General features: G+C 38.0%; 1 protein-coding gene across 1 annotated transcript in view; it reads right to left on the reverse strand.

The window, feature by feature from the left end:
• Positions 1-10535: 10535 nt before the first annotated feature.
• LOC106513094 (carbohydrate sulfotransferase 15) overlaps positions 10536-15429 on the reverse strand; it is a gene marked incomplete at its 5' end in the record, with an annotated part of 8404 nt that continues 3510 nt past the window's right edge. Inside the window, 5 exon segments of the mRNA XM_014001768.1 lie at positions 10536-10878; positions 11000-11147; positions 11820-11976; positions 12142-12298; positions 14442-14585. Coding sequence (XP_013857222.1) covers positions 10661-10878; positions 11000-11147; positions 11820-11976; positions 12142-12298; positions 14442-14585 — 824 coding nt within the window. The 3' untranslated portion in view covers positions 10536-10660.

Genomic DNA, 15429 nt, shown 5'->3' on the forward strand with positions numbered 1-15429 from the left:
CATGCAGACTCCCAACAYGCTCATATCCGACACTCAGTTTGTCACGTTAAAGTACACCCATTTATTTGGTGGGACATTTAGAGACATCAGAAGAACTTAGTTTCATTTGTTGCATGCGATCTTTGAMGTGATCAGTCCCAAAGTGACAGTTGAAGGATGTAATTAAGTTAAGAAAACAGTCACATATCCATCTAACACAGTGTGGTTTGGTTGTTTTTGCTACAAATACCTCAGATAATACCTCAGGCTCTGAGCTGATGCTATAAAATAAATCTGACGAAATCTATTTTTTCTCATTACCTTGCTGTCAGCAGCGGCAAAGCCTGTTTGTGATAACAATGAGCCAGAAACGCCTTCACCTGACTTTAAGCCACCAATAAAAAATCCTTCAAACAATAACTAAGATTATTCAACTTCCAAACTGACACTAGGAAAATATTTAATTTTTAAGGTCATCTATGCTTGCGGAAGGTTAAGGCAGAAAATATTTTAGCACTTGTGGTTGTAATTTTTTATTCATAAGCAGAATTTTATGCCCTGAGAGGAAAAAAAAGGCAATATCCACACTYATTGAGAGAGTGACATTCAGTGTCAACAGGATGTGACTGAAGCTCACTGACCATTTATGGCTCTTTCCAGCCTTTATACGCAGTGAGAATTGTAAAGGCACTGCCATCAGAAGGGAGCGGGAGAGAGAGAGAGAAAAAAAGCCCAGTAGGTGGGACTGGGAATCTTTTAGAGGAACAGAGAACAAAACCAGTCTATATGCAATTATTGTTTCTGGCAGCTAAGAAGCCATGGCTTAGGGAAAATCCATCAAGTCATTTCATTAGGGGAAAAAAAAAACCTCAGAAGAGAAAAGATGTGAACACAATGGGGTCCACTTTTTGGAGAACTGTGGTTACACGAGAATAAGCCTCTCTCACAGAGGTCAAATGAACATGGAAGCTGTGAAAAGGGGAATTGTTGTCAAGTGAGAGCACTTAACAGAGATGACCAAGACCTGGAAATGAAGGAGACTTTCCTGTGATTTCTTCAGTGTAAAAGCAACAGTCTGCTCACAAAAAAATAGAAAATGATCTGATGGGAAACATAGTGGTCCTTAAATACCTGGATAAGATGCTATTTAGGATGTTTTTCTTAGCTTAGCTTATCCATAAAATAAAATAAAAATGCTATATCCCYCTCTCCATCTCTCCATGGCACTCAGAGAAGAGATTGTCTGGATTTTCCACCTGGACCTGTTTGCCTTCGCAGCCCAACCACAGTTAAACTGAAGAAAAGAGAAGAAGACTGTTCTATTGTAGCTGCGGAACAACTCCAGAGTAGACACTGATAATGTCACTTCACAGGTGACCGTTCTAAGATGAGTCATCAGCYTGTCAACTTGACAGCAAGTCTGCCCAGGCGTTCACAGCCTGAAATGGTGGTTAGAGAGATCACAGCACAGAAAATATGAAGTTGCGCTCATCTGCACTGTACTAACTGTGTGTTTGCTATTTAGGAAMATCTATTTGGATCCACCACGAAGCAGCACACATYCTCGCTCACRCTTTCATTCGATYAAGCATCATTTCATCAGCAGGAAACGTCCATTAGCTTGCCTGCGTAAATGTGTGCACACGTATGTGTAGAAATGTGAAGGGGGTGCTGAAATGGAAGGAGAATAATAGCTGGCATCAAGGTGTCAGAGAAATAATTCCATTGCCTGCAGCAGAACTGCTACTTAGCCATCACTGATTTCACTTCTCACAAGTCAAGAAAAGAAAGTGTTATTTATTTTTAGAGCAGGATCCACAGTGACGCATTTACAACCTTTGGAAAATGGTTTTCTAGATGAAATGAAATGGGGAAAGAAATTAAGACCCGATTAAAGAGATCTGATTTGTTTTAAGAGGACAGAACTTTATGTTTCAGGATTAAGAACTTTATTCTGTCTGTAAAACATGGTGGAGGTGGTGCCGTGATTTGGACCTGTTTGGCTCCGTCTGAACCTAAATTTGATGTCACGGTGATTTGAAAAGTTTTATGACAATCACATCAGTGGAGGCAGAATGTCAAAACAAAGTGAGCCTCGACAGAATGTAAAACAAGCATGTGTTTCCTTGGTTATGTTTCAAAATAGACATACTTTTCAGAGAATGTTATATTTCAAACAACACTGGAAATAAAGGTAAACAAAGGAAAGGCAAGATAATTATTTAGATAAATATGTTTGCATTTTTGGTGCAGTACATTAAGCTTTACAGAACAAGAATTAAACCATCTGTAATTTATGATTAAAGTATAACGATATGTTTGTTGTAGCATTATGTTTAAACATTTTGCTTGTGTATTCTGTCTGCATTGTTTTTCTTGCCTCAACAATATTTCTGTAAGACTGGAAGTGGAAATTGTTCACAATAATGCTGCATTTATCTATTTGACTAGAATAAAAAAATATATGGCAGAAGGCTGCTCTATTGTGCAATCCARTGAGATAACGGGATGCATTTCCTCTCACAGAAATTGAAGTCGTAGCACAGTTCAACCATGACTGATTACTTCTGCTTAGGTCCTATAGTATACACAGACTTATCTTTATTAGTCCCTTACCGTCTCTGTGAATGCAGGATTCTGTTGCTCAGTGTGCAGTTGGTGCTGCAGAAGGATTTTATTTTATTTTTTCCAGAAAAACGAATACAATATATTCAACTGCAGTTTAAATAACAATTGAAATTGAAAACCTGAATTCTTGACTTCTGCCTCTGTCACACAGAAGGGATCATTTTCCTGGTGTGGCTCCACTTGCATTTTGCAAAAAAAAAAAAAAGTTTTAATTTGTATGTTTATAATATCAATTGTTAATAGAAAAGACAGCTGGTTTGTTCTCATTGGAGATCAACACCGAGACAGTTCATTTTTTGAGTCCGCAATGCTGGATAACAGGATTTGCACCAGCGAATATCATCTATTACTGTATATTCAGGATGAGTCTCAAGTCTTCTGTCAGGTCTTTGCTGTGCTTTTCTATTGTTTTTTTAATACAGTACTATTCCATTATTAAAATTAATTTCAACATCTAGACATCATACTGTTTATTAGATGTAGATAGTTACTCTATCCATATGTCACTTATTTTAATCATTTGTCCAGGTTCTTTTGTTTTTAGGAAACACAGTGCTCTACGGAAATGTTGAAAAAAGAATGAAAAGGCAAGGATTGTTCAAGTATAAACCAAAACAAAAACAAAAACCTTCAGAAAGCACATTATGAAGAATAAAAGTCTCTGAAATACAGCTCTGGAAGAAATTAAGAGACCACTTTAAAATTATGACGACAAAGATGCAGTGCTTTAAGACCTCAAATAATGCACAGAAAACAAGTTCATATTCATTTAGAAACAACAATACTACTGTTTGAACTCAGGAAGAGTTCAGAAATCAACATTTAGTGGAACGATTTCAACCAAATACAGGGAAACTATACAGTGATCTCTTATTTTTTTTCCCCAAAGCTGTATATTCTCTGTTTAGCATTTCAAAGAAACTAATTGACATAAATTAGTCAAATTAAATGATRAATATTTAGACTAAGTCTTCAGGAAATGACAAAAGAAAATCATTCATTCCCTAATGCTTTGACCTGAAACTGACTTAATTTTTTGAAAATTACTGAATAGAACTGAATAAATATTAAATGGGTTCTTGAAATCCAGTCAATCATAAAAGTTCTGTTTAGTGTTTGAGGCATGCACAGAAAAGTCCCCTCAGGTTCTGTGTTGCTCATTGCACTTGTTAGTAATCGGTTTTACAAGAGCTGAACACATTTCCAGTTATTGTTCATTTTAAATGTAGCAAYAAAATCCAGCACCCAATAGAAAATATCCTAAAAGTTTCATGATAAGCTTTTGCATTTTAATATTAATAGATATGGGACAAAATGATCAGTTTTATGAATGAAACAGAATGCTCATTTTAAAACRTGCTTTTCTCAGAACCTCTGGAAATACATATCAAAATCAGGACAAATCCTCTCAGAAATCTCTTATGACAATAAATTAAATAACAGATCACTCTTTTTTTTCTCAGCATAAGAGAAAATTGGATCTATTCAGAGAAAAAAAACACTTCAATCTAAGAATAAAAGTTATGAGAATGATTCAGCATCCTGTCAGAGTTTTGGACTAATAGGTGTGAAGAGGAACTGTCAGATAATTGGATTAATTGGTCTGAATTAGTCATAGCGGCAGATGTCTGTGGTTTCCTGTGTGCTGGACTGATGCTGATGTCACAACAAAATTAAAAACAAGTTTTAAACAAGATTAATGAGTTTGGTTTCAAAGTACCTACTGGGACTTATTTTTGTACCACCGTCATCAAACAGCGTCAGTGTTGAGTGCTGACGGATTCAATTCATTTCAGTGACAATGAAAGTTGGTTTAACCCAGTTCTGTTTAATTCTAAAATTCAGTTTGAATTAAATTAATCTCAAGGCAATTAGCAATATATATATATATATATATATATATATATATATAGTTTTATTCCAATTCGTGACACTCAAGTTGGATCTATTTAATGTACTTCCGGGTCATTCAGATCAAAATTAAATTTCAACTGTACATAAAAATGTACACAAAAATACCTGCAGAGTCTAAGTTTTATATTTGTGGATAATAAAATAATTGTCATTATTTTTCAAGTCAGTCAAGAATCTCAAAAATATGTCATTTGATACACTTTCAGTAAAGTTTTTTTTTTTGTATATCCTTGAAAACTTAAAAAAAGTATTCTATAAAGGGTCCGTCCATTTTCTGCTACTTATCTGGGATCAGGTCGCAGGGGCAGCAGCCTATAGAGACCCAGACTTCCCTCTCCCCAGCCACTTGGGCCAGCTCAACGGAGGGAATCCTAAGGCGTTCCCAGGCCAGCCGAAAGACATAGTCCCTCCAGCGTGTCCTGGGTCTTCCTCTGGGTCTCCTCCCAGTGGGACGTGCCCGGAACACCTCATCAGGGAGGCGTCCAGGAGGCATTCTAACCAGATGCCCGAGCCACCTCAACTGGCTCCTCTCGACGTGGAGGAGCAGCGGCTCTACTCTGAGTCCCTCCTGGATGACCGAGCTTCTTCCCCTATCTCTATGGGAGAGCCCAGACACCCTGCAGAGGTTTATAAATATAAAGGTTTTGTATGCAAAATTCTGTTTTTTTATACATGCCATTAATTCAGTGGCAGATCTAATATTTTTCAGCATTCAGGGCTGTTGTGTTTGTAAGAGTCTGAAAAACCACACCGTTGTGCTTCATAGAAGAAACGTTTACTCAACTGCTGTCAACCATACAGCTACCAACACTTACAACCCACTGTCGTAAAACGCTGCTGCGACWCTTAAAGGCACAGAACCTGTTACATGCATTGCATAACACAAAGAGTTGAATGAACATAACAAGGGCCAACAAGGAGCCACAGTATTCATAGGGGCCAAGTATTTGTTCAACATCCTTGCACACAAATCCCCAGTTTTTGTAAGATGTAAAAATTTAGTCAGTCACACATGTTCAGACACTTGTAAATTATCGAACAGTAAATACTCCTTATCAATTTTACATGCATTTTACTGTACATAAATAAAACACTCTCAACAACATGTAAGAATATCCAGCCATCGTTGTCAAATACTTGTTCTGCAAACTGATAGTCTTGTGCAAGCTTGCTTCATGCTGGACTTTCCTATTTGATTCATTAATGCCAGTACTGTTTGGAAGTGGAACTGCAGCCACTTCTGGGCAAGGACAGATGAGTGACAGGACAGGGGCACTTCAGGGGGCCAATCAGATTCCAGATGGGGCAAATGCCCCTGTGCCCCGCCCTTAGAATTGCCCCTGCATCAATTGTAGGTCGAAGATCCTTCCTCCTCATTTTGTTCTATTAAATTTATTTTATTTTTACTCTTGACTTTTTTTTCATCGTAACAATGAAAAAAGTAGATGGTTCACTTTATGGTGAAGTTGTTTGAATTGAGTAAATCTTATTCCTCTAAATGTTTTTATCTGACAAAGATACATAGTGTGTTGGTAGTGGTTCAGAACATTATTCAGTGTTACTTTAATATAAGGAAACTATATTTCTGAACTTCTTAGGATTCTAGTTTCCATTGATAAAAATGAAATTGAATTGAAGAAATTTTATAATTGATTAATTGAATATTAGATTCAGTTTTGTATTTTTTACTTTCTGATCATTACAGCTTTAAGGCCATAACATAATAAGAGTTGACGCGGTCCAGGCCGGGGCTTGGCCATCTGCTCCTCTCCACCCCGGGACAAATGGGTTTACCTCCTGGGTTCAGGCGTGGGCCGCCCTCTGTGTGGGGTGGGGGCATGCCCTGGACCTGGGAGGATATAGAGTGTGTATCGGGAGTGTGGTGTCTGCATTGTATGTCTTTGAATGAGTGGGTGCAAAGATGAGGGTGGGATTGTATGATTGTGTTTGTGTATGTATGTCAGGCTGGGACGTGGACTTCCCCTCCTCTGGTTCGTTTGTTGCCCCCATCCCATACCGCCCTCTGGTGGGGGTGCATTGCCCGCCAGTGCGCGGATGGCTCTTGGGGTCTGCGGCTGGGTGCTCGGGTGTGCGCTGGCTCGGCCTGGTGGCTGCCTGTTGGGGCTTGGGTCCTCTGGCCCTGTCGGCTCTCGGCTTGGGGGGTGGGGCTCACCCTTGGGGCCGGGCCCTCTGTGCCTATGCCCGTGCTTGCCCTAGCGCAGTGGGTGCCGGCCAGGGCCTGCGTGCTCGTCGCTGCGCGATGCTGTGGGGCTTCTGTTTGTGGTCGCTGGTGGGGTTCTCCTGGGTCTCCCCAATGGTTTGACCTGGGGGTGGGTGTGCGGCTCTCCTCGCGTAGATGTACCCGGGGGCCCGGTGCTTGGGGTTCCTCCTGGGGTCGTTGGTTCTGGCCTCCCCTTATGTCTGCCTCGTGCCTTGGGGGTTGGCTCTGAGACTCCCCCACAGTCACTATTATACATTCCGTTGAAGAAATCCTGTAAAGTTATGCTTGCTCACAACCACACGCAGACAGGTGTCCGAGGGGTTCTGAATGACCACCAGGTATATACAGTATAGGTGGGTGTTTGTTTATCTGTCTGAATGTACAGTGGGGAAAATAAGTATTTAGTCAGCCACCAATTGTGCATGTTCTCCCACTTAAAAAGATGAGAGAGGCCTGTAATTGACATCATAGGTAGACCTCAACTATGAGAGACAAAATGNATGGTGTGTGTGTTACCATGTGTTCTTTCTCTTAGCCTAAACAAAAATGAGTGACGTTCTGACATCTGGCATAAAAGGTAACACCTCCTGGGRTGTAACCAGGAAGAAACATACGTTATAAGCTGAATTAATTATTATAGTAAAAAGAAGTTGTCAGTGTTTTGCAGAGTGTCTGTTTGTTTTGGTTCAGCCGAAGGTCTGACTGAGGCCTGTGTTGCTGGGCACTGAATGTACCTGAATGGAGTCAGAAGATCAAAAATAAAGTTTTAAAGAAGAAATCCAGCCAATTTCTGTTTATTCATACATACCATTTTTAACAACACTTATTTGTCCAACAGACTAATGATTGATGTGTAAGATGATTTTACAAAAAATTAAATAAGATTTAGTCATTTTTCTTATTTCATCCAAATAGTAACACAGATTCAAATAATTCCTAGTCAAAAGGCCTGGTAATCTGACTTTCGGGCTGAGAAATGATGGAGTTATAGCCTTTTTGGTCCCTCAGACAACATCATGTCAAYACCGTGATACATTTGGATGTTCTGTTAGCATTTGGAATTCATGTTGTGAAAGACTTAGCAACCACCTCGCCTGATTTTAGTGAAATATCTGTAAATATCACTGAAGAGCTCATGGATTACTTTCAGAGACTCCATTAAAACCCATATGATTCATGAAATGTTTTGCTATTAGTACAGACACAACTATTATCACCCTATCTCTATATATATCTTATCTCTTTAGCAGTAGGTGATAAGTGTTTATTGATTCAGACTTTTAATCCTCTAATGGACTTCAGAACCACTTTAACGTTTGATTATCCTACWGTGTGAAATCGATTTAAACACGTCACTTCTTACAAAAATGATTGTATTCAGAGTGCAGGTAAAAAGCAGTTATGTGAGTTATTATTCTAAAAATATAACATGCATGTTCCTGTTTTGCTCATTTTTTTCATCCAACTTCTGTCTTTTTTAGCAGCTTTCAGCTCAGTCTGGACTAGAGATTTTTTTTCACTGTTTTCTTTGATTCACTAATCAGTGAACTAATGCTTCAAAGTAGGTTTGCTTTTTTTTCCAACCATAGCTTGTTCATTCACTCCAGGCCATTGCAAATGAGCTGTGTGGAAGTGTTAAAGAAGCAGGGGGGATTTTACAAGCAGGAGATCAACTTTGTGCATCAGCACATCAAGATAACAAAAAGTTGTCAAATAGCCTACACAAACATATTTTTAAAGCTTTTACTTGGGCTGGATTTTGATGACCTAATGTAACACTGAGCTGCACAGAATAAAACACGGGTTACAACAGAAGGGCGGTGGTTCTAGAGCTCAGCATAGCCTAAAGCAAGGCACTGAGCATCAAACTGCTGTGAAGAACATGGGAATGACAAGTGTGAATGAGCTTGAAATGTGTGCGGGGGGTGKGGGGGGGGTGGGCGTTCACAATACCATCCCTTTTATGGAAACCTCACAGACACGGGTCATCCCCGTCTTAAATCTTGGGAAAAAAATGGAGCAATCAGTGATTGTCAGCGATAAGGCTCAAAATCTTGTTTCTCATGACAACCAGTGACGACGTAGAGAATGTGCCATTCCCAGCTGATCCTCTGCGTTTACGGCGACAAAGGCAGAAGTAAACAATTATTTTAAATAGCTGACTCACTGTGTGAGTGAGGATCTGCTGAGGGTCAAACTTTTCTAAAAATAAAATTACAAATTGGAAGGTTTTCAAACACTAACCTGGGAAGAAGTGGCAGCTTGTGTATCCAAACTAATGATGCTGTAATTCTGCTCAAACTAAAGGCAACATGGAAAATAACTGTGAAGGAATTCATTTTACTGAATATATCAGTTTTCTCACGAGGACGTCATCAAGTCTACAAATTATCTTGTGATAAACAAACAACAGGTAAACAGATGTTTAAGAGTAGAGTACAATTTTTAGTTTTTTTTTTTTTTCGTGGGGGTAAATGATACTGAACTTACTGTATATAGTGATTTATCAAGTCCCTCCGGACCCCAAAGCGCTTTACACTTACAGACATTCACCCATTCACACTCACATTCACACACTGATGATAGTAAGCTACATTGTAGCCACAGCTGCCCTGGGGCACACTGACAGAGGCGAGACTGCCATATGCACCACCAGACTATCTGACTACCATCAGTAGGCAAGGCAGGTGTAGTGTCTTGCCCAAGGACACAACAACTGAGACGGGAAGGGATGAAGAAAAATGGAGGTTTGTTCTTTTAAAACAATAGCAGAAGMATTTTCACAAATAATTGCTCTTATCTTTATTCAGCACGTTTTAGACAACATAATACAAGTTTGTCATAAGTTTGTAATTTTTATAAAGCTGGATTTTTGACTTTGGATGAGTCTGTATGAGATTTATAACCTGCAAAGCACAAAAAGAGTGTTTAGTATTTGCAAAGCAAAGTGTAACAGTGGTTTGAGGTGTCGCCTCACAGCTAAGTTTGCTGGTTCAGTTCCCAGCCTTTCTCTTTTTGTGATGTTTGCATGTTGTCTCTGTTTTCTCCTGGTACTTTGTCTTCCTCCCACTGATCAAAAACCAGATGTGTTGGGTTAAGAGTGTGTCGGTTTGAGTGTTCCTGTGATGGATTTGGGACCGGTCCAGTGTGTTACCGTCTCTCACAGACTGCTGGAGTTACAGCAGCTGACTGAGGCCTGGAAAGTAGAAGAGATGATGTTTAATCTGTGCTTCAGTGCCCTCTTGTGATCAGCTCCTGTCAATTCACGTTTGCCGCCACAAAACTTTTTTTTTTCTCTTTGATAACTTACACTTTTCTGTGTATTGATTTGTCTGTAATACAGCAAATTCTGTTGCATTTTTCTGCAGCTTTCAATGAAAAGACTAAAAGTACTGAAAAAAATATTGAACCTAAAAATGAAAAATTATATGAATAAATACTATAAAATAGAGAATGGCAAATGTTTTGCACATTTTTAATTAATAAACCTCAAACTTTGCAATCATAAAGGTTTAGCTACACATTTTAAAGTCCTTTTTTAAAACTTTTTTCTTTCTCTTTCTTTCTTTGATGTTGCTGGTTGTGAAAAGTAACACAGTACAAGTAATCTCAAGCACGTAATTTACTTTATAAATACCAAATAATTTTCTACTGTAAATAAAATCGACATTCTTCTGATAATTTAGCCCACAGAACATATATAAAAGCCTACATTTAAGTTTAAAGAAGTCAGAAAATAACAACCACATAAATCTAAATTCTTCTTTTTGTAATAAAACAAGAATGCATTTTGTAGAATAAAATCTKTTTATTTTTTGTATCCATAATTCTCTTTCAAAAAAGCAAATAAATATCAGGTTTCTGACTGTAGATTAACTCCAAGGTGCTTCAGCTGTAACTTCTTGATTTGACTGTTATCTATTGTTCATTTTTCTCAGTGTTGATTCTGCTGTAATTCCATAGAAAAGCATTGTTGTTCAGCACACTGGACAATTCAGTGTTGAAGGGCAGGTAAAACCTGCTGAGGAGGTTTCTGGTGGCTGGAAGCATTGGACCGAGGTTCTTGTCTTTGACCCGCCGGGTGTTGGACATGGGCCGTTTGCTGAGAGCTGCCTCCACTTGCTCWGACAGAGGCCCTGTGAGGGAAAAGGCAAAGGAAACAAAATCAGAGGAATACAAGTTTTTTTCCCAGAAGTTTAGAAAGATGCTTACATTTAAACACATGCTGCAGAGTTTTTATACTTCTTAGATACATACCAACGCTGAGAAACTCAAAAACTGTCTTGATTGTGCTTTTGAGGTTGGCTGCGTAGTCCTCCAGTTTTAGAACTAAAATCTGCTCTCTGTGAAAAACTGTCAGCCAGTCCAGTAAGAAGACAAAGTACATTCCCAGAGTTAGTCTCACCTGTGACGAAAACAAACAATTAAATAAGTAAAACGAAACAACAGAAACTAATATATGAATCCAAATACCAAGGAGCTAAAGCCTAGAAAGGTTTCAACTTCAGTGGTCGTCTGCAGACATACATGATGGATTTATGAAGAAAACAAACACATACATTTAGCTTAAATTCATATTGTTTGTTTAAACTCAAAAATCTTCTGATTATTTTAGGACATGTAATGTAATATTTGCTTCTTTCAATTCAGTTTTTAGATGGTAAAAAAATGATTGCTCAAACGCAACAGCAAATTAAATCCACCAGAGGGCGGTAACACTACAAAATATGGTAAATATTTAAAACGCTTCTTATTTCCAGAGGCTGCAGCTGCAGTTAATACAAACACTTCACAGTACACGACTGTTTAATGGAAATGTGTTCTTTTAAGCCGTAAATTTAAAGAAAAACGCAAATTTCAATTTTATTATTTATTTTTTTCTGTTTTGTTTTCTTGAGAGTCACATTTTTTGTTGTGGACTAATCTTACACCACTAAGTCTTTAAAATACTTGCAACAAGCAGAAACACCTGTTTACAGTCTTTTCAAATACCGAATCCTAAATTAAACATGAAAACAAGCCAATTCTTTTGGGGGGAAWAAAGCAAATATAATTGGCCAGAAGAATGTGAGCTAACCGGCGTGGTGTAGAAGAGGCTGGTGTTGTAGATGCATGAACGGAGTGATCTCTCAGACAGGCAGGACTGAAACAACTGGACAGACTCTACAACCTTCTGATGGAAATCCTCTGCCGACTTGTTGGCAATGGTGAAGTACAAGTAGTCTGAGTAAAGCCTGGGAGCAGATTAAAACAGAGTTTAAAGCCAGTTGGGAGTAAGAAACTCCCAGAAAAACATTTTATTCTAAAGAAATATGTTCTGCAACATTGATGAATTACAGGAAAACCTGATTGTATTCTGCCTAAAATGAAAACCAGGAGAAAGAAAGGTTTGTTTTTACCTTTCCACTGGATCTCTGAGGATGATTATGATTTTAGCTCCAGGCTGGACTGTGTGGATGAAGTCCTGGGCCAGGAAAGGAGGCTCTGACTGCTTCAGGTCTGCATCGAGATAGCTCCAGGCTTGATTATCCCACATAGTGGAAGCACTGGCTTCACCTGCAAATACAGACAGACTTCATGTAAACCGAAAGTAACAGTTACTTAAAAACCCAATTTGTCTCAGGATGGGGTGCCAAGTGTCAAATTTGAATGAAAAAAAAAAAACATTGCACTTTCTTCAGTCTCAGTTTATTTAGCACATAGACTTCTTATAAGAAGATATATAAAAATCCAGATAAATGTAGTCAAATTCATACTAGATCATTTCAACTCATATGGAACAATGTTAAAAGTTAAAAATAATAAAAATCCTATTTGTGCCTTTTTTATTAAAATGAGTATGTAAATGCAATTCAGATAAGAAATTCTTCACAAGCATAGTTCACTTTTTAAATGCTAAAATATTTAATGCTTCTCAGGATCAGTCCATTCATMCATTATCTACACCCGCTTCTTTCCTTTCAGGGTCATGGGGGGTCGCTGCTGCCCATATCCAGCTGTCACAGCGCGAGAGGCGGGGTAAACCCTGGACAGGTCRCAAGTCCATCACARGGCTCAGGATTAGTCAATGTTTTTTAATATTTACCATTTGAATCAGAGGTGGAGCAAGAGGGGTGGCCGGGGTGTCAAGTGCCACTTATTGCCCAACCCAGAAACCACCCCTAAATAATTGACAAGTTGGTGGGAATTCTTGGATCTTGTATTTGCATTTATATTTTTTAACGATTCTTCTCTGATACTATTGCACAGTAGAAATTTCAGCTGCGAATGTTTAAAAATGGCTGAATTATAGCCCTTGGTAAAATTAGAATTTGCATAAATGTTATCGTAAGTTAGATAGTTTGTGATTAGTATTGGCAATTGGCATGTRATTATGTTTAGCTACTTCACAACAATTTTCATCTTAATAAGTCCTAAAATGCCTGAATAATAGCCATTTAAAATTAACTGGGGTGGCCATCTTGAATTTGTAATTAGAATTTAGAAATTGGTAAAGACTGTTTTTGGCTAGTTCTACTCTAATTTTCTGCTTTGTATATCTAATACGGATGCATAATAAGTTGTAACCAGCATTCAACATTTTTTTTAGATCATCCTTTTTTATGATCACACAAATTACAGCTCAATATTTCCTAAAATAGCTTAATTTTCTTTCTTAACCCCTGTGCCACTTCAAAGAAAATCTGGCTGTGCCCCTGGTTTGAACAGAAAAGCAAAAACAAATGAAAAAGGATGCAATCGATTGCATTCCCTTTTACAAAAAAAGACCTTTGAACAAACATTTTCACATCACATTATATGTTAAACGCCTTTTCCCTTCACCTCTTCCTCATTCTTCAAACACTTCAGTTTCTCTAACGTGCGAGGGCCGATTGTAAAATATTTACTAAAAACGAGACATCTTCTCTATCTGCTGAATCTAAAGCAGTTTTAATCTACTTTTGCATTTCATTTCTTGAGTAACTGGCTGACTTTGGTTCTGATGAAACTTTACACTGGGACTGTAAGACTGTGAAAAGTTCAGCTCTGGAAGAAAGATAAGCTTCATCAGTGACAGATGGGGACATTTGAAATATAATTTCTCCAAATCTGGCAAAATCTAATTATGATCATGAGATGCGAAAGTAGATTAAAGCTCTGCAATAAAATAGCACTGATTGCTCTATTTATTCACTTGGAGGATTTTCAAACCACGCAGCTGAATAAATACAGCAGCAACATGTTGTTTAGGGTCTTGCCAAAGTCAGGATCAAAACTACTTTAAGCTCTTTTTTACACAACCAACAAAAGCAATAAATCAGAACCCATCAAATAAATAGCATTCCATCACAGATTTGGACAAAATGCTGTTGGTTTTTCTTACCACTGCTCTAGGGGCAGAAATTGATCATCAGAGCTGTAACAACTTTATCTTAATGACACCTTTAAAAAGTTACAATAAGAAACAATGTGTTCCTGCAGGATTTCAYAGTTTTCTCCTTGTTAGCTGGATTAAAACCAACTTTCTTAAAAGTGTTTATTAGACACCTTTAACTCACAAAAAAAGGGAAATGTTTGAATAATATCTAATAATATGGTGTAAAAAATACAACCTTCCTGTTTTACTTAACTTCAAAAGCAAACATAATCTGAAATACTGTCAGACTCAAGTTTAATGTCCTAAAGAGACACACAAACACAGACTTTCCCATGTGTTCACCTGTTATAATGCGGAGCGCACGCTGGTCTCCAGAAGAATTTCCACTGATTCCTTCCTGGATGTTTTGAGCTGCCAAGTCAAACAGATCCAGGTAATCCTCGATGGGAAAACGTTCCTGGAAGCCTTGTTTGAAACGGATATAACCTGCCCAGAGAAGCAGCAAAAAAACCCTCATTATCATCTCATTGATGGGTTGCTTTGTTGTAACAATTCCTCAATAAAAAAAATCTGTTATATTTAAATGTCCGCTCAGACTAACCAAAAGGATTTTGGGTTAACTGAATACAGCTTTTAATTCGCAGCATGTGAAAGGATACAAATAAAGGTTTTTATGGAGACTTTATTTGTGAAGCACATGCAGAAGGTTTTATGTAGTCAGAAATGTTTTAAAACAGTTTCTGATTTTTTTTATGTAATATTTATTTATTTTTCAGCTTGATGTGTTGGAGAAGTTTTCTCCCAGCTGATTGTAACATTGTAGCCAAATGAAGCAAAGAATTCCTGATTAAATGATAAAGTTATTAACAGTTGGGAATTTGTTGAACTATGCTGCACTTTCACAAGTACTGTACATATTTGCACAATTGGAACCTGTTACAGTTTGTAGGCTATGTTGACAGTATAAAGGGTGTTGCAGTGGTGAAATTACGAAAATTTACTGATCATCTAATCCAGAGGTTCTCAAACTGAGGTCTTCAATAAATTGTAAATTTGGTTTTTATTTTTTAAAAAGTGCATGTGGGGAACAATGAACTAGTAAAACAAACATATTAAACCAAAGAAAAAATAATATTCCTGTTTAATTTAGGGGTTAAAATGACAGCATGTGGTTTATGAGTGGGTCCCTGGAAATTTTTCACCCCTGTAAGCTGTCCCCAACCCAAAATGCTTTTGAGATGCCCTGATCTAAACACCTGATCCTGTCATTGTTACTCTCTCTCTCTCTCTCTCTCTCTCTCTCTCTCTCTCTCTCTCTCTCTCTCTCTCT

This window comes from Austrofundulus limnaeus, unplaced genomic scaffold (assembly GCF_001266775.1).
Source record: "Austrofundulus limnaeus strain Quisiro unplaced genomic scaffold, Austrofundulus_limnaeus-1.0 Scaffold0, whole genome shotgun sequence".
NCBI classification, from domain to species: domain Eukaryota; kingdom Metazoa; phylum Chordata; class Actinopteri; order Cyprinodontiformes; family Rivulidae; genus Austrofundulus; species Austrofundulus limnaeus.